The sequence below is a fragment of the Podarcis filfolensis genome, assembly GCF_964270895.1.
Source record: "Podarcis filfolensis genome assembly, chromosome: 3".
Classification (NCBI taxonomy): Eukaryota; Metazoa; Chordata; class Lepidosauria; order Squamata; family Lacertidae; genus Podarcis; species Podarcis filfolensis.
In genome coordinates this window covers 120,868,875-120,896,702 of record NC_139606.1, presented here as the reverse complement: position 1 = coordinate 120,896,702, position 27,828 = coordinate 120,868,875, and the positions used below count along the sequence as shown (strand labels likewise).

Below are 27,828 nucleotides of genomic sequence, written 5' to 3'. Positions count from 1 at the left end.
CTTCCGGGTCACGTGGCCAGCGTGACGAAGCTGCAGCTGGCGAGCCAGCACCAGCGCAGCACACGGAAACGCTGTTTACCTTCCCGCTATAAAGCAGTCCCTATTTATCTACTTGCACTTAAGAGTGCTTTCGAACTGCTAGGTGGGCAGGAGCTGGGACCGAAAGAAGGGAGCTCACCCCGTCGCGGGGATTCGAACCGCCGACCATACGATCGGCAAGTCCTAGGCACTGAGGTTTTACCCACAGCGCCACCTACGACCACCCTGCCCTCCCTCAAAACCCACATTGACCACTGCCTGCGTCTGCGGTATATTACACAATGCAGCTGAACTATTATTTTTTGGGTGGTGGTGGGAATGGGACACCTCAATTATAACCTCAAGATAGCGCATGCCAATCCCCAGCTTGCTCCTTGAGTTGCAGAGAAAGTGGCACTGCCCAACCTTCCTGGCTAGCTTCCAACCCCAAGTGAGCTTCAAGAAACACCTGCAACATTGCCAACAGCTACCTGTAACCAAAAGTTACAAAAGAGGCAGTCCCTGACCCAATCTCCTTCCCCAGCTATCAGCCATTGCATCACCATATAATCTTCCCTCCTCCCAAGTCTTTGGGATTCTTGCTTACCCACGCATCCACCGCCACCTCGCCCTCCTGCCCCCTAAACACAGAACCACACCAAAGCACCCAGCAGCCTTGCTTTCAGATGTGAATGTGTGATATGTTTGCCCTAGAGCAGTTCATACGTTCTTAAACTGTTTTTGCAATCTCCATCCTAGCTTCCTGCTGTCCAGGTCCCAGGGTGGCTGCCAACGTCTCATCCTTTTCCCTCCTGCAGACCAAAGGATGCTGCTCCTTGGAAATCTTGCACCACAGGTCAAGCATATTTTTTAAAAGAGCAATTTCTATTTGCCACGGTGCGCCAGTTCCACAGTCCTGGGATTCTCACTCCGTTCGCCACAAGACTCTCACCTATCCATCGCTGCATCATCTTCCCCCTTTATAATTTCCTCCTTCCTCTCACTAAAAACAAGAGTCAGGAATTCCGGTAATCCCAGCAGCATAGACTATGTGGTGCTCTTCTCTCCCCCCGCCACCCGCTTTTATCCTTACACCAACTACAAATCACACAACAACGATTTGCTCCACATCAAAATAACTCCATCAAAATAAGCTCCACATCAAAATAACTTGCTTGGTGGTGGAGACACACATGACCTTCTCTGAACTGCAAACTGAGATGAAATCCTACAGCCAACACCACTTCATGTGCGTTAACACCTTCCTGGGTTTGGAGAGGACAGGATACGGGAGGACTCCTCCTCCCAAGCGCCCTTTTCTCAAACCAGCTGACAGTTGTTTTGCTGAACATAAAGGTAGCACACTAAGGGGAGCAAATTATTTTTAGTCTTGCAGATCCCAAGGGAATGTTAAGAGTGCCGTATATGAGACTGCAGTAGTAAACTGTAAGAAATGCAGCAGCCACAAGCCAGCCCTGTATGTCTGATATTATGGGATGGGCATCTTAATTTGATGTTTACATTTGCGGCTTTAATACAACCAGATGGCAAGTGTCCCTGTGTATCTTTCTGAAGTACTGTCATCCTGCTCCTTCTTCCCTTCACCAAGGGCAGTAGCAGGAGAGCATCTGCTTCGCTGAAGGTCCCAGGGTCAAGCCAGGTGGAACTGGGAATATCCTTCATCTGTATAAGGCAGCTTCCTGTTCCTCCAAAAACGGTGCAGTTTCAGAATTTGTTTTTGTGCTGCTTTCCCTGGCATCCGTCCACCATGTGCACAGATTCCTATGTTCCTAAGTGAACAATGATTTATGCCTTACTGAGCCATTACTCAGCCTGCATGTTGGCCCAGCCCTCGTATATCCAGAAACCGAAGACAGGTTTCCTTCTAAAAAGGTCTAGAATATCACTGAAGTGGCCAGGCTCAGAGCCTTAGGTTTCTCTTGGCCTCTCTCACACAGGCCAGAGTTTCTAGTTTCAGTGCAGTTGTAGGATTGCCTCCATGGTTGAAGAGGAGTAAACAATGTCTCCAAAGCCAGAAATGGCCACCGAAGTGTTGCGTTTAGCATCACTGTAATGCAAAAGACAGCATCTTAAAAAGCAGAGACATCACCTTGCCAACAAAGGTCCGTATAATTAAAGCTATGGTTTTCCCAGTAGTGATGTATGGAAGTGAGAGCTGGACCATAAAGAAGGCTGATCGCCAAAGAATTGATGCTTTTGAATTCTGGTGCTGGAGGAGACTCTTGAGAGTCCCATGGACTGCAAGGAGATCAAACCTATCCATTCTGAAGGAAATCAGCCCTGAGTGCTCACTGGAAGGACAGATCCTGAAGCTGAGGCTCCAAGACTTTGGCCACCTCATGAGAAGAGAAGACTCCCTGGAAAAGACCCTGATGTTGGGAAAGATGGAGGGCACAAGGAGAAGGGGAGGACAGAGGACGAGATGGTGGGACAGTGTTCTCGAAGCTACAAACATGAGTTTGACCAAACTGCGGGAGGCAGTGGAAGACAGGAGTGCCTGGTGTACTCTGGTCCAGGGGGTCACGAAGAGCCGGACACAACTAAACAACAACAACAATGCAGAAGAGGGAACTGTGCATCCCTCCAAATGTTGTTGGGACTCCTAATTCCCATCAGCCTCAATGAAGCTGAATGTTGGAAGGCTCAGGACAGATAAAAGAATTTATTCCAGCAGTGCACTCTTGTAGGCAGGCATGGCCACCAGACTCGATGGCTTTAAAAGAGCATTAGACAAATACATGAAGGAGGAGAGGGTCGGACTTTATGAGCCTTGGGGTCCCTTCCAACTCTACAGCTCCACGATTCCACCCCTTCCTCTTGCTAAAAGATTCCCAGCTCTTAAAAGGCAAAAGCTTGGCGTGCCAATTCAACAGAGGCATGGATTCTGAGCCCTGACAACACACAGGTTTTCAGCTGTTGTGATATCCCCAGCCTCATATACCTGGGGCCAAAGTGCACATACCTTCGGGAGGAAAGGTGAGGAGACATACACTGAATTTGCTCTGCTACAAGTTAGTCATTGTATTTATTTGATTGCTTAGGAATTGCTTGACTTAAGCAAACGCCTTTCCAGTAAACCTAATAAAACCATGTCAAACGCATGCAGATTTTGGGGTGCGGACTGAATGGAGAACACAGATACCAGGGCATGAGAAGATGAAGGTATTGTTGCCACATGCTTATCTTGGTGTTCTCCATATGCTTCCTAATAAGAGGCAAAAGCTGCCCCATGAAAAGCCGTCGTTTAACACAGCATTCAGCTCTGCTTCGGCTTCTCGGAAACCTCCCACTCGTTCCAGCAACAGCTTGTTCTCATGTCCAAGTGAATGAAGCGAACTGATTGCTCCCCTTAAACTCTCCACCCAGAGGCATCGAGATGGAAGCCGGAAGAGTGGAGGACTTTGCATCTTGGAGAAGAAGTAGGATCCAGAGAGCCAGGGTCACAGGACGGCAGCGTGAGCCTCACGCAGCTCCAGCTTGGACTCTGAACGTTAAGAAGCCAGGGCTGCCGCACAATGCCTCTTTGTTTTGGGGAGTGTGCAAAGGCGTGCGTGAGAGGGCAGGGAAATTCCTTGCTTACCTAGAACCCCTGAAGAAAACAGGCAGCAGAGCTCTACAATCCAACCTCGGCTCCGACAGGAAAAAAGGCTTCCCGAAGAGACAAACACTGGGGTGTCTGCTCTAGAAGGCTGTTGTGCTACCAGGAAGTTTCACTTAAGAACATAAAAGGAGCTTGCTGGGCCAGGTCAATGGCCCATCTAGTCTAGTATCATGTTCTCACGGCGGCCAAGCAGATGCCCCAAAGGGAAGCCCACAAGCAGGATTCGAACCCAAGAGCAGCACTCTCCCCACCTGTGATTCCCACCAGCTGGTATTCTGAAACACAGGGCTGTAGACAACAAAGTCCCAGAGCAGATCCGAAACAGCGGAAGACCTGAGAAGCAGAGCTCGCTGCATCAGGCACCTCTTACCCCTGAACTATGCCAGCAGATCATTATCGGAGCAAGTATTTAGTACAGGGGTCGGCAACCTAAGGCCCATGGGCCACAAGCGGCCCGTGGGGGTCATTTAACAAGCCCATGGACCCCTGCCGCCCGCTCGGTCAGCTCCCGTGTGCTGCCGGCACGGGGACTGCCTTCCATGGCACTGGCCAGCTTCCCATTGGCTGCAGGAAGCGCCTGCAGCCAATGGGAAGCTGCGCATGTCTCCTCCGTGCTAGAAATAGCGTTTGTGCATGCGTGCACACGCGCACACACACACTCCGGCCCACCGCGCCATCTGCAGGACCGACCCCTGGTTTAGAATCTGATGTCTGAGTTTTAATTTTCCTCATCCTGCCCTGTTCCTTTTTCCTTGTGTGCTGTGGGTTTTAGATTGTAAGCTTGCGGGTAGGGACTATATTGCTTCGATTGGGAGCCTTTTTGGCTGAAGAGCGGGTGCCAAATGGTCTAAATAAATAAACAAAAGTCATATATTAATTTCAATGAGTCTACTCTGAGTAGGACAAGCCCGGGTTGCCACCCATGCTGTGGAGTTCGATGGGGCTGTTGCAATTAAAGACCATCAGATCGGTGTCCCCAGGATAACCTCATATGAGTATTCAGTTTAAGCTCCAACAGGAAAACCTGGAATCAACTCTTTAATTGAATCTTGCAGTGTTTGAGTCAATTTCAAAGGAGGCTGCACAGCCCCATCTGCTTGGGGCAAGCTTCTACCCCACAGCAGACACAGGGGGAGCTGGTGGGGAGGGAATCCTGTACCACTCATTAAACCACAATGCAATTTAGTGGCAAAAAATCAACACAGAGTAACTTGAGCACCAGTGAAAGGGCTGGAAATTTTTCCATTACCTGTACCTCGTTTTACCAAATAACATGGTCCATCCACTTCTAGAAATGCCTTGTTTCGTGAAATTAATCCGTTAAATAAATAAAAAAGAGAGTACAGCAGTCAAGTTGGACAATCTGAAAGTTGTGATTCAATTTTCCAAGTGACCAACCCTTGAAAGCATTCAATATATAATGCGCACTAATGTGTTTTATGAATGTGTGTGAACACTTGGGGTTGGATGAGGGAAGCATTAAATTATAAATAATCTAGACATGCTACTTGGATTCTGATTGATTTAGGATTATTAGAAAATTTTCCAGAAAGTGTCTTATTCAAAATTTCCAGAAACATGCACATTCTCTGCCGACTGAGTTATGGTCTGTTATAATCACTACAGAATAAATATTCAGATTTTCCAGAAATCAGGTTTTGTTAACAGGATGAATTATTAAATCTGTGTGCATGTGCACTGACTTATCCTTGCGAAAGTATTATTCTGGCTGCCCCAATATGGGTCGGGGCAGGAGCTATATAAATCTTTCTAGACAGGCTTTTGGGTATTTTCCCTGGCAACGAAACCAATGAAAATGAGGTCAGGAGAGAGGGACAAACAACTGTGTTGTGTGTCTAATGAAAGTTTAATCCGGACAGCCTTCACCTTAAACGGAAATTGCCTACACATTATCTGTTTTTTCTTGGTGACCATCACAGTTATAAGCTCCAATTTCCTAACTGAAAAAATATCTGATTTTGTCCTCAGGCAGCTTAAAGTTCCTAGGTCTCCTGTTATTTGCTTTGTTATTTGCTTTCTTGGAAATCAAAACTGAAGCCCCACAGAAACTACAATTAGGTGGTTAGCCTGTTTTGACAGGGAGAAAAGGATTTTAACAGGCTGTAGCACTGTGATTATTCAGAGTCGAGAGACCTTTGAATCTGCTTCTGATCCAAGTCACTGATTCTGGCTCTTGCATCTAAGAAGGATATTAGAATATAGAAGGGGGGAAAGGTGCAAAAAAAGGCAACCAAAATGATCAGAGAACCTTCTTCACATAATATATACACGGCTAAACTATGGAATCTGATACTCTTAAGATGTTGCAACCACCATCAACTTCAACGGCTTAAACAGACATTTAAGGTAGGGTTACCAGACGTCCCCGTTTCCCGGGGACGGGCCCCAGATTAGCAAATCTGTCCCTGGACAAATTCCATCCCCGGAATGTCCCTAGATTGCAAATCTGTCCCTGGGAAACATGGCAGTGGCGGTCAGCAGCCCGGAGCCAGCCTGGTAGTGCAGTTGGCTCTGGCTGGCTTCAGGAGCTGTTCGCTGCCATGGCGCCTGCGACTTGTCCTCGCCAGAAGTCCCCATATGAGGTGTTATGCACAAGACATGTCATATGGGGACTTCTGGCGAGGAAAGGTATTGGGCGCCACAGCAGCGAACAGCTCCTGAAGCCAGCCAGAGCCAACTGCGCTACCAGGCTGGCTCCAGGCTGCTGACTGCCGCTGCCACTGCTGAAGGAGAATCGGGGATGTCTGGCAGTATAGATCTCCTTCCCCCTTTGTTTTGACTGATGGGGGGGAGGCTCAAGAGTTGTGGCGGGCGAGCGTTGCCCAGTTTTTTAAAAAACTCTGCGCATTTATGTTTCACAGGGTGCGAAAGGGCTTTGCACCTTTATACAATATGCATGTGTGCTTGGGCCCAGGGTCTTTTTCCTCACCGTCCCCACTACTGACTCCCTGTTGCTAGGTAAAGGTAAAGGGACCCCTGACCATTTGGTCCAGTCGTGGCTGACTCTGGGTTTTGCGGCGCTCATCTCGCTTTACTGGCCGAGGGAGCCGGCGTACAGCTTCCGGGTCATGTGGCCAGCATGACTAAGCCGCTTCTGGTGAACCAGAGCAGCGCACGGAAACGCCGTTTACCTTCCCGCCAGAGTGGTACCTATTTATCTGCTTGCACTTTGAAGTGCTTTCGAACTGCTAGGTTGGCAGGAGCAAGGACCGAGTAACGGGTGCTCACTCCGTCACAGGGATTCGAACCGCCGACCTTCTGATCGACAAGTCCTAGGCTCTGTGGTTTAACCCACAGCGCCACCTGCATCCCTTGCCCACTACTGACTCCCTGTTGCTACTCAGCTTAAAAAAAAAAAGTGTCCCCAGATTCATTGAAAAAAATCTGGTAACCATAGTTTAGAGAGCATCATGGAGGCTAAAGCTATCAAAAGCTACTACTGTACTCATAATGGCCATTTATGAGCTCCAGTGTCATGTCTCTGAATACCAGATAACAGAAGAAAACAGAATTCTGGACCAGGTGGGCCTTTGGTGTGATCCTGCAGGGTTCATCTCACGTTCTAAGATGCAGACATGAGCTCCTCCTGTTGACAAGGGGGCTGCGTCCTCCCCCAAAAAGGCTGCCTCTCAGATAATCAGCTTATTCCTATAATTCTCAAGAGCAATTCAAAAATCTCAAGTGACTCGGCCCCCTCAAGTTAAGCTGGTAATAACCAGGCCACTCCAAATCCACAGCTATTGTCAAAAATGGCAAGATGTGCAGATAAGAGTGTCGGCACCACGGAGCAATATTCAAAACTGGGAAATCTCTGTCTCTTATTGAACCAGCTTCTATTAGAGAAAGGAAGTCTGACCGTTTGAGTCTCACATATGGCAGGAATGTGCAGATGGAAGCAAAAAGGTTTATTCCTAAGGGGGCAAGCTGTACCACAGACAAGACAGGGAGCCTTCATATGCCTATGGTTCAGCAACTACGACCATGCAAACTGAACGTGATGTGGGTGACCACTCAGAGGTGGATTTTTAGAGTAATGATCTGTGAAGAAAACCACAGTCCCAACGGACTGCAGAACCGTTCTGACTGCAAAACTGCCCTACTGAAAGGAAAGACAGAGGCATTCTATCTACCCCAAGATTTAAAGAAGTAAAAAGCAACAACAAGAAAAACAAGAAAACACTCCTCCCACCCTCCAAAGCACCAGAAGAATTAAGGATTGTATATAAATGCGCTTGCTCAAGGGGACAACAGCAGGAGAGAAAAGCGAGGGGGCATTGAGCAAAACCACCAGCGCACAGGGCAGCATGAATTTTAACCTCTGAGGACAAACATTTGTGCTGGGCCTCGCCTTTGTGAGCAGGGAGGATGGAAACAGGAAGAACAGTAAGCGGTTGTGGGGGGGAAGAGAAAGAGAAGGGGGGAGCAGACTGGGGACACAGAGAAGCAGTTGGTTACACGTCCCCCTTGTATTTCACCAACCCCAATCCCTAAAATATCAGACATTTGTAGGGAAATCCCACTACTGTATCTGTTTTGCAAACTGAAATGGTTTCCTCCACTCCAACCACTCATCTACAGGGATGCACAATTTTTGACTAGCCTTGTTCACAAAGATAAAAAAGGGTGACATTCTGCCTCTGCCTCTGGACAGTTTGTGCCTGAGGAAGCCCCAGCCCAATCTCATTTTCCAACAAGAGCAGGAGGCCTGCAGCTAGCCTGTGTGGTCCTCTCTTGGGCAATGTGCTCCAGGTGTCTCAGCCACATGGCTGCCAAGCAAGACTCCAGTCGTCCTTTCCCTGGGAAAATGAAGCCGCCACTCAGCCAAGGAGCTCCGAGATGCTCAGGATGACATTTTTATCCCACCTTCCTCTCCAAATAGCTCAAGGTGGCAAACATGGTTCTCCCCTGACTCATATAATCATCCGGGGAGCGTGGTGAGCTGAGCCTCCTTCGCATCCTTGGCGCTGCAAAAGTTGGTGATCAGCCCTGGAGTTTCACAGGCATTACTACCCTGCACCAAGACTGGGAGGAAAGGCAGGAGTGGTTTGGCTACTACATTGCTAAGAAAGGCAGTGTGGTGTAGTGGGTAGAGTGCCAGACCATGACCTGGGAAGAGCAGGATTCAAACACCCACTTGGCCATGATGTATCATTAAAAAAAACAAGACCCTATATAACACTGGGAGAAGTAGGTACACCACCTTGTGCTCCTTGCCAAAAAGGTGGGATATAAATACTGAGTCATGATCACTGTCCCTCTAGCCGAGTATTGTTGACACCGACAGGCGATGGCTTCGCAGGACTTTGGACAATGAGTCTTTTTGAGCCCGACTTGGAGAGGATGGGAATTGAACCCGCGACTGCTCCGCCACGCCCTGCAATCTGCTCCTTGCCAAAGGAAAGAACATTTGGTATTGCCTGAACTAAGCCGCTGAGATTTCGCAATCCCACCATTTATTCCCACATGGCTCTTTCGCCAGATGCAGCCCTGACAGTCGGCACATGTCTGGCAAAATTAAAATTTTGCAGGGATGGGGACGGAGGAGAAACCTGAATAAGTTGTCACAAGTCCTCTGGGTGGAGACCATGCACAGGCTGCCCCTTGCGCACTGCAGGAAAGGATTCTCATGCGCTGGCAGCTGCCCCCATACACTCTCTTCCAACGTGGGAATCATTCATGAGAATCTGTCCTATGATTCCAGCTGATTACAGCGGTAAGGTAAAGGTAAAGGGACCCCTGACCATTAGGTCCAGTTGCGGACAACTCTGGGGTTGCGGCACTCATCTCGCTTTATTGGCCAAGGGAGCCGGCGTACAGCTTCCGGATCATGTGGCCAGCATGACTAAGCCGCTTCTGGCGAACCAGAGCAGCGCACGGAAACACCGTTTACCTTCCCGCTGGAGTGGTACCTATTTATCTACTTGTAGTTTGACGTGCTTTCGAACTGCTAGGTTGGCAGGAGCAGGGACTGAGCAACGGGAGCTCACCCCGTCGCGGGGATTCGAATTGACGACCTTCTGATTGGCAAATCCTAGGCTCTGGGGTTTAACCCACAGCGCCACCCGCGTCCCATTACAGTGGTACCTCGGGTTAAGTACTTAATTCGTTCCTGAGGTCCATACTTAACCTGAAACTGTTCTTAACCTGAAGCAGCACCACTTTATCTAATGGGGCCTCCTGCTGCCGCCACCACGCGATTTCTGTTCTCATCCTGAAGCAAAGTTCTTAACCCGAGGTACTATTTCTGGGTTAGCAGAGTCTGTAACCTGAAGGGTATGTAACCCGAGGTACCACTGTCGATTTCCTGCATTGCCTGGGGTTGGACTAGATGACCCTTGGGGGTCCCTTCCCAACTCTACAACCCTATCAACTGACTGGGGTCCAGGAGCTCAAGGGGGCGTCCAGGGCTTTCTCCGCCTCCTCATTCCACCCTCACAACAACCCTGCGAAGGAGGTCGGGCGGCGAGGCCCAGCTGAAGGGTCTCTCCCGGGTCCTCGCTTGACCCCCTCACCGCCCCCACCCCGCCGGCTTCCGAAGAGAAGAAGAGACCCAGGAGGGCCGGCGTGGAAGCGGCTGCACGAGGGCGCCACCCAACCGGCTCTGCCCGTCTTGCAGCCCGGGCACGTGAGAACCCGCAAACACGTGGCAGGCGCTGGCTCGCTCCCTCCTGCGTTGCTGCCCGGCGGGGATCAGTAGCGGGGAGTTCCGCAGGCGCCCGGCCAGAGGGGGGGCTTCGAAGGCCGGCCCTGTGAGGGGAAAGGCAGGAGGGCCGGGAGGGAGGAGGAGGAGGCCGCGGCGGGGAGACGAGGAGGCCCCTCCGGCGCCTGAGAGGAAGGGCGGGTCCCGCGCGCAGCCCGGAGAGCGAGGGGGAAGGGAGAGGGGGTCCCCAAAGGCCATCCAGCCGGTCCCCCGCCGCCCCCTCAGCGCGCCCACCTTGTACTTGTCGAAGCCGGCCAGCTGCTCGGCGCTGACGTACTCGTAGCCGGCCATGGCGGAGGCTGTCGGAGAGCGAGAGCGAGCGAGAGAGACGCGCCTCGCCGCCGTGACAGGCGCCGCCGGGCAGCTCCCTCACAGCTCCCTCACAGCGCGCGCGCCCGCCTCGGCGAAGGAGCGGCGCGGCCCGCCCTCGCCGGCTTCCGTACCTCGCTCCGCCCCCGCCTTCCCGCGGCAGATCAGCCCACCCGTGACGTCAGCGAGCCGCTCGCCTCCCTCTCTCCTCCCTTCCGCGGCTCCTCGCTCTCGCGGGGCCATCTTGGGAGAGGCAACGGGCGCCGCCGCCTCTGGGCACGTGACGGCGTCGCGCTTCGGGCCCGCCCGTGACGTCAGCAAGGCGCTCCCTTTTCTCGTTCCCGCGGAGCCATCTTGGGAGAGGCAACCGACGACGACGCCTCTGGGCACGTGACGGCGTCGCGAGCTCGGCCCGCCCGTGACGTCAGCAAGGCGCTCCCTTCCCTCCCTCCGCCGTTCCTCGTTCCCGCGGAGCCATCTTGGGAGAGGCAACCGACGACGACGCCTCTGGGCACGTGACGGCGTCGCGCTTCGGGCCCGCCCGTGACGTCGGCATACGCGGAACGGCGGCACCCTCTGACGCGAGCGATCCCCCGGCGCCCAATTGGTAGCGAGCACTGTCACTCTTGCCGTGGGGTCCAATATAGGTCCTTTAATTCTTCCCGGCGCCCGCCTTCCCTCTTGATTGATGGGCGGCTCCCGCCCACCCACTCTGCCTGGAAGCTTCTGATTGGGCGGGACTCGGGAGAAACCTCTGGAGGGCTGCAGGCACTGGTCTCTACTTGCGCCCGCCTCCCTGCCTCCGTCATTCCGCCGCCCGCTGCCCTAAGCGCAATTCCTGTCTCCGCCAGAAGGGGCGCTCTTCCTCCGTTTCTGCCCAGGCTTCGCTTTCCTCTGCCCTCCGCTGCCCTCTTTCCTTTTTTTTTTTAAATAATATTTATTAAAGTTTTATTTTTTTTAATAAATATTTATTAAGATTTTACAAAGACAGATATACAAAAACACATAGTAATCTAAAAATAAAAAATAAAAAATAAAAAGATAAGTAAAACATACAGAAAAAACAAGAAAAATTAAAAACAATTCTTTTTCATAACATAAAACTCATTTGCTTGTTTCTTTGACTTCCTCACACCTCCCCTTCTTGTATTCCCATTTAAATAATCAAATCAGCAAATCCTTACCCTCTTTCATTTATCTTATCTCTATAACTTAACATTTTATAACTCAGTATTTTCATCCATTATCAATTCATTTTTGCATATTCTTATTAACTTTGTTGCCAATACCACTTATTTCCAATCCAACACCATTTTAGTTATTTTTTTTACCTATTTATACCCTTCTTCCATATTCTTAAAGCATTACAGCTGGAAACCACTTAATTTCTATCCAACATCATTCTAACATTCATTAATTTTGCAATATTTCTGTAAATAGTCTTTAAATTTCTTCCAATCTTCTTCCACCGCCTCTTCTCCCTGGTCCCGGATTCTGCCTTTATTAAAGTTTTAAAGGTTACAAAAAGAAAAAGTAAAAACACCATATTAAACAAAAACAAAACAACACATCACAATAAGGGAAAAAAAATTAAAAAAGGAAGAAAAAGAAAAAGAAGAAAACAGAAAAAATAAAATCCATTAAAAAAACCACAACGAATCTTCCCATAACTTATCTTTCATTTGCTTGTTTCCTTGACCTCACGCCTCCCTTTTTTGTATTCTAGTTCGGTTAACTATTTCAGCAAATCCTTTCCATCTTTTCCAATTTTTGTCCTGTAATTTATCTTAATATAATGTAACTTTACTTTCCCTCCTTTCACCAATTAACAGTCTGTTTTTTCCTAATTCTTTATAACATTTCTGCTAAAAACCACATAACTTCATTCCAACATCCTTCTAACATTCATTAATTTTACAATGTTTCTGTAAATAGTCTTTAAATTTCTTCCAATCTTCCTCCACCGACTCTTCTCCCTGGTCGCTGCCCTCTTTCTTCTGCTGCTGAGCTTCTGGCTGAAATGCCATCTCCATCTGTATCCTGCCAGCCTTTAGGAACATCAACACATAGCTGTCCCCTCTTGAAAAATTAACCAATAAACTGAAACTGTTAGAACTGGATATGGAACAACTGATTGGTTCAAAATTGGGAAAGGAGTACGACAAGGCTGTATATTGTCTCCCTGGTTATTTAACTTCTATGCAGAATTCATCATGCGAAAGGCTGGGCTGGATGAATCCCAAGCCGGAATTAAGATTGCCGGAAGAAATATCAACAACCTCAGATATGCAAATGACACAACCTTGATGGCAGAAAGTGAGGAGGAATTAAAGAACCTTTTATTGAGGGTGAAAGAGGAGAGTGCAAAATATGGTCTGAAGCTCAACATCAAAAAAACGAAGATCATGGCCACTGGGCCCATCACCTCCTGGCAAATAGAAGGGGAAGAAATAGAGGCAGTGAGAGATTTTACTTTATTGGGCTCCATGATCACTGCAGATGGTGACAGCAGCCACGAAATTAAGAGACGTCTGCTTCTTGGGAGAAAAGCAATGACAAACCTAGACAGCATCTCAAAAGGAAGAGACAGCACCTTGCCAACAAAGGTCCGTATAGTAAAAGCTCTGGTTTTCCCAGTAGTGATGTATGGAAGTGAGATCTGGACCATAAAGAAGGCTGATCACCGAAGAATGGATGCTTTTGAATTCTGGTGCTGGAGGAGACTCTGGAGAGTCCCATGGACTGCAAGAAGATCAAACCTCTCCATTCTGAAGGAAATCAGCCCTGAGTGCTCACTGGAAGGACAGATCCTGAAGCTGAGGCTCCAAGACTTTGGCCACCTCCTGAGAAGAGAAGACTCCCTGGAAAAGACCCTGATGTTGGGAAAGATGGAGGGCACAAGGAGAAGGGGACGACAGAGGACGAGATGGTGGGACATTGTTCTTGAAGCTACCAGCATGAGTTTGACCAAACTGCGGGAGGCAGTGGAAGACAGGGTCTCACTTCCATACATCACTACTGGGAAAACCAGAGCTGGAACTATACGGACCTTTGTTGGCAAGGTGATGTCTCTGCTTTTTCGGATGCTGTCTAGGTTTGTCATTGCTTTTCTCCCAAGAAGCAGGCGTCTTTTAATTTAGTGACTGCTGTCACCATCTGCAGTGATCATGGAGCCCAAGAAAGTAAATCTCTCACTTGTTGGGTTGAAATAACGACAGGCAGGACATCTCTTTTATTGAATATTACAGCATTGCCACATATGTGCTTATTGCTGATTGGTTAACACAAACACAAAGCAAAAGGTTGCATATAGGCATTAATCACCGATAGATTAAAGGCTGGGAAAGGGAGCACAGAACTAGACCGGCATGAAAACCTACTAATTAAAATATAACTAATGATTGATAATGCAAGACTTAAACAATTACGTTCCAATAGATGTGGCCAACTATGCATTAAGAGCAGGTCAGGGTACGGTGTTTCATGAGCTCAATGTGAACTGAACATTCTGGGGTGGTGAGGGAATGTCTTAATATTAGAATGATTTGTGCAGAACGATTTATGCAGCATGTACAGAGACAAAACTTAGAAGCAAGACTTTCCCAAACATGTCACCGTCATGTGCAGAAACAGAGCTTTCCTACACTCACTGCCTCCATTTCTTCCCCTTCTATTTGCCAGGGGGATTCTTTTTTTTTTTTAAGAAATATTTATTAAGATTTTACAAAAAAACAAATATACAAAAACACATAGTAGAAAAACAAGGAAAAAAATAAGAGTAAACACACGAAGAAAAAAAAAGATACAAAAGATTAAAAACAATTCTTTTTCATAATTTAAAACTCATTTGCTTGTTTCTTTGACTTCCTCACACCTCCCCTTCTTGTATTCCCATTTAAATAATCAAATCAGCAAATTCTTACGCTCTTTCATTCATCTTATCTCTATAACTTGACATTTTATAACTCAATATTTTCATCCATTATCAATTCATTTTTGCATATTCTTATTAACTTTTTTTTACCTATTTATACCCTTTTTACATATTCTTAAAGCATTACAGCTGGAAACCACTTAATTTCTATCCAACATCATTCTAACATTCATTAATTTTACAATATTTCTGTAAATAGTCTTTAAATTTCTTCCAGTCTTCTTCCACCGCCTCTTCTCCCTGGTCCCGGATTCTGCCAGTCATTTCCGCCAATCCCATATAGTCCATCACCTTCATCTGCCACTCTTCCAGGGTGGGTAAATCTTGTGTCTTCCAAATCTTTGCAATAAGTATTCTTGCTGCTGTTGTTGCATACATGAAGAAAGTTCTATCCTTCTTTGGTACCAATTGGCTGACGATGCCCAGGAGAAAGGCCTCTGGTTTCTTCAGGAAGGTATATTTAAATACCTTTTTCATTTCATTATAGATCACCTCCCAGAAAGCCTTGATTCTTGGGCACGTCCACCAAAGGTGAAAGAATGTACCTTCAGTTTCTTTACATTTCCAACATTTATTATCAGGCAAATGATAGATTTTTGCAAGCTTGACTGGGGTCATGTACCACCTGTATATCATTTTCATAATATTCTCTCTTAAGGCATTACATACCGTAAATTTCATACCGGTGGTCCAAAACTGTTCCCAGTCAGCAAACATAATGTTATGACCAATATCTTGTGCCCATTTAATCATAGCAGATTTCACCATTTCATCCTGAGTATTCCATTTCAACAGCAAGTTATACATTCTTGATATAAAAACTGGAGTTTTTATAAAGGTAGGGGGTGTGTTACTCCCTCCCCTCCAGCACAACATACGCCCCCCTTGCAAACGCCCCCCTAAACACTCTCCCCCAATGCCTTCCTATCTCTGTCTCCGCCCCTGCCCCGCCCCCGCCCCGCCCCTTCCTGAGCCTCGCCGGCCACCGTCGGCGCCTCTCGCTCCCGCCAGGATTCAAACGGAGGCAGCTGCGCAGGGAGCGGGCGGCGTCCGGCTCTCCCAGGTGGGGGGAAGATCCAGGGAGGCGCGGGGGGGGGGGGGCGTCGGGAGACACCCCCCTTCAAATCGCACGAAGAAATAAAGGGAGGAAAAGCGACCCCAGGACGTCGACCCCCCAAGTTCCCAAGGAAGGGGGGGTGATGATGGGGGGGTCCTTGGATTGTGCAGGGCCTTGGGGGGCTCGCAAGCCCCGTCCCCCCAGCTCCTCCCCTAACTGTCCCCCCATCCTCCCCTAACTGTCCCCCCCATCCTCCCCTAACTGTCCCCCAGATCCTCCCCTAACTGTCCCCCCATCCTCCCCTAACTGTCCCCCCATCCTCCCTTGTCCCCCCCATCGTCCCCTGTCCCCCCAGATCCTCCCCTGCCCTCCCAGATCCTCCCCTAACTGTCCCCCCAGATCCTCCCCTGTCCCCCCATCCTCCCCTAACTGTCCCCCCAGATCCTCCCCTGTCCTCCCAGATCCTCCCCTGTCCTCCCAGATCCTCCCCTAACTGCCCCCCCATCCTCCCCTAACTGTCCCCCCATCCTCCCCTAACTGTCCCCCCATCCTCCCTTGTCCCCCCCATCGTCCCCTGTCCCCCCAGATCCTCCCCTGCCCTCCCAGATCCTCCCCTAACTGTCCCCCCAGATCCTCCCCTGTCCCCCCATCCTCCCCTAACTGTCCCCCCAGATCCTCCCCTGTCCTCCCAGATCCTCCCCTGTCCTCCCAGATCCTCCCCTAACTGCCCCCCCATCCTCCCCTAACTGTCCCCCCATCCTCCCCTAACTGTCCCCCCCCATCCTCCCCTAACTGTCCCCCCAGATCCTCCCCTAACTGTCCCCCCAGATCCTCCCCTAACTGTCCCCCCAGATCCTCCCCTAACTGTCCCCCCAGATCCTCCCCTAACTGTCCCCCCAGATCCTCCCCTAACTGTCCCCCCCAGATCCTCCCCTAACTGTCCCCCCCATCCTCCCCTAACTGTCCCCCCAGATCCTCCCCTGTCCCCCCAGATCCTCCCCTAACTGTCCCCCCCATCCTCCCCTAACTGTCCCCCCCAGCTCCTCCCCTAACTGTCCCCCCCATCCTCCCCTAACTGTCCCCCCCAGCTCCTCCCCTAACTGTCCCCCCCATCCTCCCCTAACTGTCCCCCCAGATCCTCCCCTGTCCCCCCAGCTCCTCCCCTAACTGTCCCCCCAGCTCCTCCCCTAACTGTCCCCCCCATCCTCCCCTAACTGTCCCCCCAGCTCCTCCCCTAACTGTCCCCCCAGATCCTCCCCTAACTGTCCCCCCATCCTCCCCTAACTGTCCCCCCAGATCCTCCCCTGTCCCCCCAGATCCTCCCCTAACTGTCCCCCCATCCTCCCCTAGCTTTCCCCCCCATCCTCCCCTAACTGTCCCCCCAGATCCTCCCCTAACTGTCCCCCCAGATCCTCCCCTAACTGTCCCCCCATCCTCCCCTAACTGTCCCCCCAGATCCTCCCCTAACTGTCCCCCCCATCCTCCCCTAACTGTCCCCCCCCATCCTCCCAAACCTCCCCCGCAGCTTTTTATTTTGGGGGTTGCAAAGGACCCTGGCTGGGGGGGGCAGTTCATTTAGGGATTTCTTCCCAGCCCCCATGGAAATTAGAAACCTAGAAGAGGCGCCCTCCCCGGGACGTGGCACTTTGGGGGGGGTTCGTAGGATTGGGGGGTTGTGGTGGTCATGTATGGGGAAGTGGGGTGCAGTGGGTCTGCACGAGCCCCAGTCCCTACCATATAGAGGTAAAGGGACCCCTGACCATTAAGTTTTTAATCAGAGGTTGGAAGGCCATCTGTCATGGATGCTTCAGCTGAGATTCCTGCATTGCAGAGGGTTGGACTAGATGCCCCTTAGGGGTCTCTTCTAACTCTACAATCACAGCCTGACTTGTGGGAACATAGCTGTGCTAACCCCACATAAAGATAAAGACAAAGGGACCCCTGACCATTAGGTCCAGTCGTGGCCGACTCTGGGGTTGCGGCGCTCATCTCGCTTTACTGGCCGAGGGAGCCGGCATACAGCTTCCAGGTCATGTGGCCAGCATGACTAAGCCGCTTCTGATGAACCAGAGCAGCGCACGGAAACGCCATTTACCTTCCGGCTGGAGCGGTACCTATTTATCTACTTGTGCTTTGATGTGCTTTCGATCTGCTAGGTTGGCAGGAGCAGGGACCGAGCAACAGGAGCTCACCCCATTGTGGGGATTCGAACTGCCGACCTTCTGATCGGCAAGTCCTAGGCTCTGGGGTTTAACCCACAGCGCCACCCGCGTCCCATAGCTGTCAACTTTTCCCTTTTCTTGCGAGGAATCCTATTCGGAATGCGGGAATTTCCCTTCGAAAAAGGGAAACGTTGACAGCTATGGTCCCTACACACCCACAGCCCGAATCCTCCCCAAACTCCCCCCCCCCTTTATTTTTATGATTGAAAGTTGTTTAAAACTGCTTTTAGCACGGGGTTTTAAGTGCCCTAACCCATCCTGGGAACTTAAGAGTTGAACGGTGGCGATGTTAATATCTGCGGGGAGAGCAATTGTGACTGTAAGAACTCTTCTTTCTCTCCCAACAGAATAATTCTCAGCCATGGATGCAGAAACTGCTTTCAAGACCCCTAGCAAGCCACCTGGGGGGAAGAGATCTGGTGAGGCAATAATAATGATAATGATAATAATAATAATAATAATAATAATAATAATAATAATAATAAATTATTTATACCACGCCCATCTGGGCGGCTTCCAACAAAACACTAAAATACAATAACCTATTAAACATTAAAAGCTTCCCTAAACAGGGCTGCCTTCAGATGTCTTCTAAAGCTATGCTTTGTCTTTTTTTTTTTAAGAAATATTTATTAAGATTTTACAAAGACAAATATACAAAAACACATAATAATAAAAAATAAAAAATAAAAAGATAAATAAAACATACAGAAACAACAAGAAAAATTAAAAACAATTATTTTTCATAACATAAAACTCGTTTGCTTGTTTCTTTGACTTCCTCACACCTCCTCTTCTTGTATTCCCATTTAAATAATCAAATCAGCAAATCCTTACCCTCTTTCATTTATCTTATCTCTATGACTTAACATTTTATAACTCCGTATTGTCATACATTATCAATTCATTTTTGCATATTCTTATTAACTTTGTTGCCAATACCACTTATTTCCAATCCAACACCATTTTAGTTATTTTTTTTACCTAATTATACCCTTCTTCCATATTCTTAAAGCATTACAGCTGGAGACCACTTAATTTCTATCCAACATCATTCTAACATTCATTAATTTTGCAATATTTCTGTAAATAGTCTTTAAATTTCTTCCAATCTTCTTCCACCGCCTCTTCTCCCTGGTCCCGGATTCTGCCAGTCATTTCTGCCTAAAGCTATGCTTTGTCAATGTGTGTTAGGGAGTCTTACAGGCAAAATTTGAACCGTAAATGTTTCCCTCTAAAATAAATTACAAGATGAAAGATTTAAAAAAAACTTTTATTAAAAGATTATCCAAAAAGAACTCCCTTAAGAGAATCAGCTCTTTTTGTCTTCAGACAGTCTTTAAAAGAATCTTTAAACATCTTTATAGATGTTTCCCTCTGTGTTAGAGATGGGGAATCTGTTGCTTAGAATCTCTGAGCGCTGGCCACCTTGGCTTGGATTCATGGGATTTGGCATCCAAGGACATCTTGAGGGCCACAGAGCCCCCATCCCTGCTGTAGCTAAATCTCCCTGGCAGAAGCAGACGAGAGGTTTTTGTTTTGCTGCTACTGCTATTCTCCAGGGCAATGAGTGGATGGTCTCTAAATATTGGGACTACAGGTCCCATCATGCTTCACCATTGGCCATAGTGGGTGGGGCAGGTGGAGGCTGAACTGGAGACCGTCTGAGGGCACAAGTTTGGGGAAAGCTGGTTGGAAGGATTCAAATGGAGTCTTGCCATACCCTACTCTGTTTGAAAAACTTGTAACAGGAGGGGGTTCGCCGTCCTTAAGAAGGGGAAGAAAGTATCAGGTGTGTTACTGTTCCGTTGTCTATGGAAAACACATGGGTTTGGCGATCTTTCTATTTCAAAAATTTTTTTATTGGTTTTCACAACATTATAAACAAACAAACACATAAGACAAACAATCATAAATCATAGCCTTATTAAAAAATACACTTATTAACATTGTTAAGTGACTTCCTCGCATCCCCTTGGTTGAATTTCATTGCATATCCTTTTAACGGTTTTCCAAATCACAGTTCTTATAAAATGTAACTTAAACATTAAAACCCTTAAATCTTCACATTATGAAATTAAGCATATTAATTCATCACTTAACATAAATAAAATCCTAAGCCAATTAAGTATCTGCAAGCTGTTTTCAGTTAATTTAACTTAACACATTTAACTAAGTAATCATTAAATTTAATCCACTCTTCGTGATACTCCTCCTCTTTCTGGTCGCGGACTCTTCCGGTCAGGTCGGCTAGCTCCGAAAAATCCATCATCTTCATCTGCCATTCTTCTATCGTTGGTAATTCTTGGGTTTTCCACTTTTTACATGGGGTGGCAATCTTTCTTGCATGTCTAATAACAAAAGCAACATCTCTGTTTTTGGAAATACAGGGCAGAGTGGCTCTTCACCCTCCATAGCTATTCCGGCCTCTCCCTTCATGCAGAAGCTTGGCTATGGAACTGGAGTCAATGTCTATCTTATGAAAAGGTAAGTTGTCTTAAAGGACGGTGGGGACTTCAAGCAGCAAGACTGATATTGCCGAGCGGAGTGGATTTATGCTGCTGGGGGCTGGGAAAGAATATGTATTTATTCAATGCGTATCTTGCCCCTTCCTCCCTAAGGAGCCCAGGGCACATGGGTGTTAAAAACTCAAAATAAAACAAGTGCAATTTAAAAATAAAATAACTGCTTCTAGAAACAGATAGTCTCACGGGTAGTAATTTAAAGGCTGCCAGGAATATTTAGTTTAGTAAAGCACCTGCCAGATTTGGGGTAGAGAAGGCGGTCTCCCCTGGGTCTGTATCCTATTGGGGTGAGTTGTCTTTCCCTGTGGCTCAGATGGTGGAAACACTTAACTGCTGTGCAGGCTAATTCATATGGCGTCTCCTGGTTGTTCTTAACATGTACGTACAATGTACAGTGGTACCTGGGGTTACATACGCTTCAGGTTACAGACTCCACTAACCCAGAAATAGTACCTCGGGTTAAGAACTTTGCTTCAGGATGAGAACAGAAATTGTGCTCTGGCAGTGCGGCAGCAGCTTGTTGCTGTTTAGTCGTGTCCGCCTCTTCGTGACCCCCTGGACCAGAACACGCCAGGCACTCCTGTCTTCCACTGCCTCCCGCAGTTTGGTCAAACTCATGCTGGTAGCTTCGAGAACACTGTCCCACCATCTCGTCCTCTGTCGTCCCCTTCTCCTTGTGCCCTCCATCTTTCCCAACATCAGGGTCTTTTCCAGGGAGTCTTCTCTTCTCATGAGGTGGCCAAAGAACTGGAGCCTCAGCTTCAGGATCTGTCCTTCCAGTGAGCACTCAGGGCTGATTTCCTTCAGAATGGAGAGGTTGGATCTTCTTGCAGTCCATGGGACTCTCAAGAGTCTCCTCCAGCACCAGAATTCAAAAGCATCAATTTTTCGGCGATCAGCCTTCTTTATGGTCCAGCTCTCACTTCCATACATCAGGAGGCCCCATTAGCTAAAGTGGTGCTTAAGGTTAAGAACAGACCTCTGGAACGGATTAGGTACTTAACCTGAGGTACCACTGTACTGCAATCTGGATTGATCTGAAACTCACTCATCAAAGGATTTCTGGGCTGATGTGAGGGTGTGCTTAGAGACATATTATAGTAAAATTAATTCTGGATTTGTCAGCGCACCTGATCTAGGGTTGGGGTAAGAGAAATATGTGCTATTACTCCTAAATGTCATAATAATATAGCCTCTGATTAAAACTGATTCAATCTGCTACCTCAGCCATCCTCAGAGGAGGAAGAAAACACATGTTCCTGTGCTCCAAGAAATCTGGTTTGCCCAGATCCCTCTCTCTGATTTCCATAGTTTGTTTCCAGGTCTCCCAAGGGTATCTCTTGCTCTCCCTGGGCTGTGAAGAAAATCAATCTCAAATGTGACGCCAGCCGGAGAAGTACATATCAGCAAAGGCTGAATGAAGAAGCCAAGATTCTAAAAACTCTTCAGCACCCAAACATTGTGGGTAAGCTTTGAATGGGGGGAAATGTGGGGTCCTCATTCAGACCTATTAGCCAGAGGTGGGTTAATACTACTACTACTACTACTACTACTACTACTACTACTACTACTAATAACTTATTATTTATACCCCGCCCATCTGGCTGAGCTTCCCCAGCCACTCTGGGCAGCTTCCAACAAAATATTATAATACCGTAATGCATCAAACATTAAAAGCTTCCCTAAAGAGGGCTGCCTTCAGATGTCTAAAAGTCTGGTAGTTGTTGTTCTCTTTGACATTTTGCTGGGAGGGCGTTCCACAGGGCGGGCGCCACTACCGAGAAAGTCCTCTGCCTGGTTCCCTGTAACTTTGCTTCTCGCAGGGAGGGAACCGCCAGAAGGTCCTTGGCGCTGGACCTCAGTGTCCGGGCAGAACGATGGGGGTGGAGATGCTCCTTCAGGTATACTGGGCCTTTGAGGCCGTTTAAGGCTTTAAAGGTCAGCACCAACACTTTGAATTGTGCTCGGAAATTTACTGGGAGCCAATGTAGGTCTTTCAAGACCGGTGTTATATGGTCTTGGCGGCCGCTGCCAGTCACCAGTCTAGCTGCCGCATTCTGAATTAGTTGTAGTTTCCGGGTCACCTTCAAAGGCTGATATTTCCCAGGCTGATATTTGCCTATGTGCAGACATGCAGGAGCCTGCAGCCTCATATGGGCCAGCCATAACTGGCATTAATGAGTGGGGCCCACTGTTCTGTCCCATGGGAATGTAGCAGTGGGCAACGTTGGCAGTTGTAGACCAGCTGCGGACTGCCAGGCTATGGCATGTTGAAGAAACCTGTGTTTAAACCCATGAGGACTTATGCGCCAACGGGATGGAGGTGGCTCTTCTAAATTATTCAGGGGTGTCCAAACAGCTTTTGTTCCCTAGCTGTAAAATGTGAATAGGGAACCTGCCTCAGACTAGTGGCTGGGACTTGCAAAGCACCCTACCAACTTGCCTGTCTATTGAAGTGATCTTGGGATGCTCTTCCACATTCTCTGCCATGAGTTAAAATGTGTGATGAGCTGAGAGCCTTCTTGATGGTGGTGCCCCGTTTTTCTCCCTAGGGAGGCATAAAGGTAAAGGGACCCCTGACCATTAGGTCCAGTCGTGGCCGACTCTGGGGTTGCGGCGCTCATCTCGCTTTACTGGCCGAGGGAGCTGGCGTACAGCTTCCGGGTCATGTGGCCAGCATGACTAAGCCGTTTCTGGCGAACCAGAGCACCGCATGGAAACGCCGTTTACCTTCCCACCGGAGTGGTACCTATTTATCTACTTGCACTCTGACGTGCTTTCGAACTGCTAGGTTGGCAGGAGCAGGGATCGAGCAACGGGAGCTCACCCCGGCGCAAGGATTCGATCTGCCGACCTTCTGATCGGCAAGTCCTAGGCTCTGTGGTTTAACCCACAGCGGCACCCGCATCCTAGCGCCACCCGCGTCCTAGGGAGGCATATGTAGTTGCAAAATTTTTATCATTATTATTTTATTTTATCCTTATTTTTATCCAAGGTGTACTTTTAATACCATTACGGTTGTACCTAGGTTCTCAAATGCCTTAGTACTTGTACGTTTTGGCTCCTGAATGCTGAAAACCTGGAAGTAAGTATTCCAGTTTTGAAGCGTTCTTTGGAATGCGGACGTCCAACGCGACTTCCGCAGCTTCCGATTGAGTGCAGGAAGCTCCTGCAGCCAATTGGAAGCTGTGCCTTGGTTTTCGAACGTTTTTGGAAGTCAAACAGACTTCCGGAATGGATGACATTCGAGAACCAAGGTACGACTGTATTATAAATATGTGTTATCTTTTATCTTGTTTTGAAACAGCGCTAGAAGCTTCATCAATAAAATAGGAATACTTGAACATGGGGGAAATTGTGTAACAAGGACAAAACCTGGGAATAACTGCAACGTGGGCTGGTATTAAATGGAGATAGCTTTTCTGGCCCATAAACAAATGGCTGTGCGCTTGTCTTTGAAGGCTACCGTGCGTTTGCAGAAGCTAAAGATGGGAGCATGTGCCTTGCCATGGAATACGGGGGAGAAAAGTCTCTCAATGACCTAATTGAAGAAAGGAACACGAAACATCTGGGGCCCTTTCCAGCTGCCACCATCCTGAAAGTTGCCTTGCACATGGCAAGGGGCCTGAAGGTAGGTCTGGAGAGGCTGGCATGTGACGCTGTAGCGACGGGAGATTCATTGGTCTCGAGAACACCAGCTTGGCTAAAAGGCTTCTCTGGTTCTGAAGCAAAGGGAAGAGTCTCTCTCAGAGGGAAGTGACTATCTGAGGTTGGGGTGCCAGGGATAAGAGGTCCCAAGGGACTGCGGGAGACAAATAAAAGGTCCAGTTCACAGTGGGAGCAACAAGCTGTGAAGGGGGCAAACAGGGAATTTGGACTGGGGAAGACTGGTTCACGGTTGGAAAGACCCTTAGAATGCAGAGTGGTGATACCATGTTCACTGCTGCAAGGCTGGTGGCCTGTTGCACAGTCAATAAGTTTCAGCAGTATTAACTTATGTGTGATGATGATGGTGATAGATTTATTATTTATACCCCACCCACATCCGGCTGGGTTTCCCCAGCCACTCTGGGCGGCTTTCAACAGAATATTAAAATACAATGGTCTATTAAACATTAAAAGCTTCCCTAAACAGGGCTGCGTTCAGATGTCTTCTGAAAGTCTGGTACAGTCATACCTTGGGTTAAATGTGCTTCAAGTTGAGCGTTTTCAGGTTATGCTCCGCGGCAACCCGGAAGTAACAGAGCACACTACATTCGGGTTTCGCCGCATGCACAGATGCTCAAAATGACATAATGCGCGGAAGTGGCAAATCGCAATTCGCAGACATGGGTTGCGTTCGCTTCAGGATGCGAACAGGGCTCCAGAATGGATCCTGTTTGCATCCAGAGGTACCATTGTAGTTGTTTATTTCCTTGACATCTGAAGGGAGGGCGTTCCACAGGGCGGGTGCCACCACCAAGAAGGCCCTCTGCCTGGTTCCCTGTAACTTGGCTTCTCGCAGGGAGGGAACCACCAGAAGGCCCTCAGAGCTGGACCTCAGTGTCCGGGCAGAACGATGGGGGTGGAGACGCTCCTTCGGGTATACTGGACCGAGGCTGTTTAGGGCTTCAAAGGTCAGCACCAACACTTTGATTTGTGCTCGGAAACGTATAACACATGGAAGTGATGTGGCCCCTTTTTACAAAGAGTGGCATGGAACCAGGGCAGGAATTTCAGGACTGTTGAGTAGGGATGACTCGACAGAAGGAGAGGAATTTGGCAGAGGAAGTCATTGGAGGGGTTTACAGTTAGCTAGGTGAGTTATCTGGCTTGTCACCTTATGTTGGTCACATGCCTTTTTAACATTTCTGTCTCTTGGCAATGCTGGCACCATCGCAAGCTGCTTTAACTCACTGAAATCACTTACTGACGCTATTCGTCTCCTTTGAAGGTACCACATTGCAGGATTTTAAATTGGGGTGTCTACCAGCATCTACTTTGCTTAAAGATGAGGCCTTTCCAAGATGTGTGCTCCAAGGATCCTGCGTGAATTAGGGCAGGATCCCTATAAGCAGGGGGCCTTGAATCTCTACTCTTCGCCTTAACAGTGCCTGGCACTTGAGGTGAAAACGTGAGAGGCATTTCCTGAAGAGAGACTTGCATTAAAACCCACAGTCTTGAAATTAGCTTTCGGTTCTGATTCCCTTTGGTAGCAAGGCACTCATCCTAACCTCTGCCTTTCAGTATCTACACAACGACAAGAACTTGCTTCACGGTGACGTCAAATCTTCCAATGTTGTCATTAAAGGTGACTTTGAGTCAATAAAGATCTGCGACGTGGGCGTTTCACTGCCTCTGGATGAGAATATGACGGGTATGTGTGGCATCTTTTAATGTCCTATGGCTGCTGTCTCAATGGCCAAGTCCTCTTTGCTGCATCCTCCCTTCTGCTTTCTGCCCCTGCATATCTGCGTCTGCCTTTGCTCTGCTTTACTCCTGGCAACTGGGAGGTGTGCACCAGGTCATGAGGGTGGCTCTTGATATCTTGATTTGGATTTTCTGTTTCCATGCAGTGAGTGACCCAGAAGCTCATTATATTGGCACAGAGCCCTGGAAGCCCAAGGAAACTCTGGAGGGAGATGGCCCCATCACCGACAAGGCTGACATCTTTGCATTTGGGCTTACACTCTGGGAAATGATGACTCTCTCGATACCTCATCTTAACCTGGAGGAAGAAGATGAAGGTGTGTTTGTGCTTCCTTAGGGTCCAGCCGAGTGCAGACTTGCTCATGAAGCTGGCTTTCTGTTGGACCAAGCTTTCTATGGTCTTGGGGAATAGGCTCTGGGCTAAGGACTTTTGAGCATTATTTTGCAGCCCAATACTTTGAAGATTTACCGTATTTTTTGCTCCATAAGACACACCTAGTTTTTAGAGGAGGAAAACAAGAAAAAAATATTCTGAACGAAACAGTGGATGTGTGATTTTTGTGGTTCATGCTGTGGCCACAGACATGATATGTGATTTGACAGTGAGTTTGGGGTAGCCCAAATAAAAAATCCTGAGAATCCATGTGGATCCGTGCTTTCTAACCATGTTTTTGCGTCATTTCGGCCCCACGAAAGAGTGGGTGTGTGATTTTTTTTTGGTGCAGGCTGTAGCCATGGACATGCTATGTAATCTGATGGTGAATTTGGGGTGACCCAATGTAAAAATCCTGAGGATCCATGTGCTTTTACCTCCCCTCTCCCAGGCAGCCTCCTTTATCGCTAGTGTCCCTTATCTCCCTCCCGATCGCTTGCCGATTAGCTGCTCAGCGGCTTCGTTTCAACACCCCCTTCCCTCTTTCTTTAAAAATTAAAAGCACGATCTGCTTTTCACCCCTGGGCAATTTGGCTCCAGGGACCACACATTCGCTTCATAAGACGCACAGACATTTCCCCTTACTTTTTAGGAGGAAAAAAGTGTGTCTTATGGAGCGAAAAATACGGTAATACAACTTTTACTCAGTTGTACTTATTTAACATTTCCAAGGGATAAGAGAAATACTTTCGTGTGTGTAAAACAACCCGCTTGAGTTTTGCATTTTAAAAAGATCCTCAAGTGATTTAATTTTGTGCCTTTCCTAGAGCATGCTCCTTCTATCCCCTTTCCCTCCTCCTTCAATACCAGCATAACAATCATGAGGTCCTTTATTTCATCTAGTGACTGGCTTGCTTTGGCCTGTTTGTCATGTCTCTGTAGAGTCTTCTTTTGATGAAGATGACTTTGATGAAGACGCTTATTACGCTGCCCTTGGGACTCGGCCACCACTCAACATGGAAGAGCTGGATACTTCCTACCAAAAGGTCATTGAGCTGTTTTCTCTCTGCACTATGGAGGAGCCGGAAAAGCGCCCTGCAGCTGCACATATTGTGGATGTTTTGGAGGCGGAAGGATCCATACAATAAGTGCCCTCTTCTACAACCCTGCGCTACTATGGCAGCTTCACTTTCTTTTAGAAGATTCTTTTATTGCTTTCTGTGTAGTGTTCATACATGGGGATGTGGACTTTTAGTTTCCCATAGTTTTATATTAGAACTGGAGGCTTTTAACAAGGTTTCATTTCAAGCTATTTAGACACTGACTGTAAATATTCCGTATTCCACAAAGTTGTGTCTTAAGTGACACACACACACACACACACACACACACACACACACACACACACACCCTGCACCCTTAGCTGATAAGCTGGTGCTTAGCAACCTTGTAGTTAGTTTTTCAGTATTGTAAATATAAAGCAACTTGGTTAGGTCTTTCAATTCCCTTCCCTGCTCCTCCTCTTGTTCTGGTTGTGTTTGCGTTGTTCATTTTGATCTTGACTTGTACTTTTCTCTTATGAGTAAATATCAGAACATTTGTGGCTGTTGAAATAAAACCTTTCAAACTTGTCAGTTT

At 48.0% G+C, this 27,828-nt stretch overlaps 2 protein-coding genes and 1 long non-coding RNA gene across 5 annotated transcripts in view; 2 read left to right on the top strand and 1 right to left on the bottom strand.

The window, feature by feature from the left end:
* Window positions 1-10,847, bottom strand: part of SELENOI (selenoprotein I) — a 55,385-nt gene extending 44,538 nt beyond the window's left edge. Inside the window, exon 1 of one of the 3 annotated variants that reach the window (XM_083605417.1) lies at window positions 10,596-10,847. In XM_083605417.1, coding sequence (XP_083461543.1) covers window positions 10,596-10,652 — 57 coding nt within the window. In that variant the 5' untranslated portion in view covers window positions 10,653-10,847. Of the gene's footprint in view, window positions 1-744; window positions 835-970; window positions 1,090-10,595 lie in introns of those variants that run through there. The other 2 variants (XM_083605418.1, XM_083605416.1) reach the window with 2 other exon arrangements.
* Window positions 9,741-27,828, top strand: part of LOC310758910 — a 71,591-nt gene continuing 53,503 nt past the window's right edge. Inside the window, exon 1 of the long non-coding RNA XR_014546085.1 lies at window positions 9,741-9,934. This is a non-coding gene — a long non-coding RNA (uncharacterized lncRNA). The remainder of the gene's footprint in view (window positions 9,935-27,828) is intronic.
* Window positions 15,566-27,824, top strand: PBK (PDZ binding kinase). Its single transcript, XM_083605514.1, has 8 exons — window positions 15,566-15,667; window positions 18,231-18,302; window positions 20,274-20,370; window positions 21,731-21,873; window positions 23,870-24,039; window positions 25,635-25,764; window positions 25,964-26,134; window positions 27,133-27,824. The coding sequence occupies exons 2-8, from the start codon at window positions 18,245-18,247 to the stop codon at window positions 27,336-27,338; spliced, it is 975 nt and encodes a 324-aa protein (XP_083461640.1). The 5' UTR covers window positions 15,566-15,667; window positions 18,231-18,244; the 3' UTR covers window positions 27,339-27,824.

Excerpts from the sequence above, each read along its gene's own strand:
- PBK (XM_083605514.1), top strand. The coding sequence starts at position 18,245 with ATGGATGCAGAAACTGCTTTCAAGACCCCTAGCAAGCCACCTGGGGGG. Across the intron at positions 20,371-21,730 it reads AATGTCTATCTTATGAAAAG|GTCTCCCAAGGGTATCTCTT; the intron begins GTAAGTTGTCTT and ends GTTTGTTTCCAG. Across the intron at positions 24,040-25,634 it reads ACATGGCAAGGGGCCTGAAG|TATCTACACAACGACAAGAA; the intron begins GTAGGTCTGGAG and ends TCTGCCTTTCAG.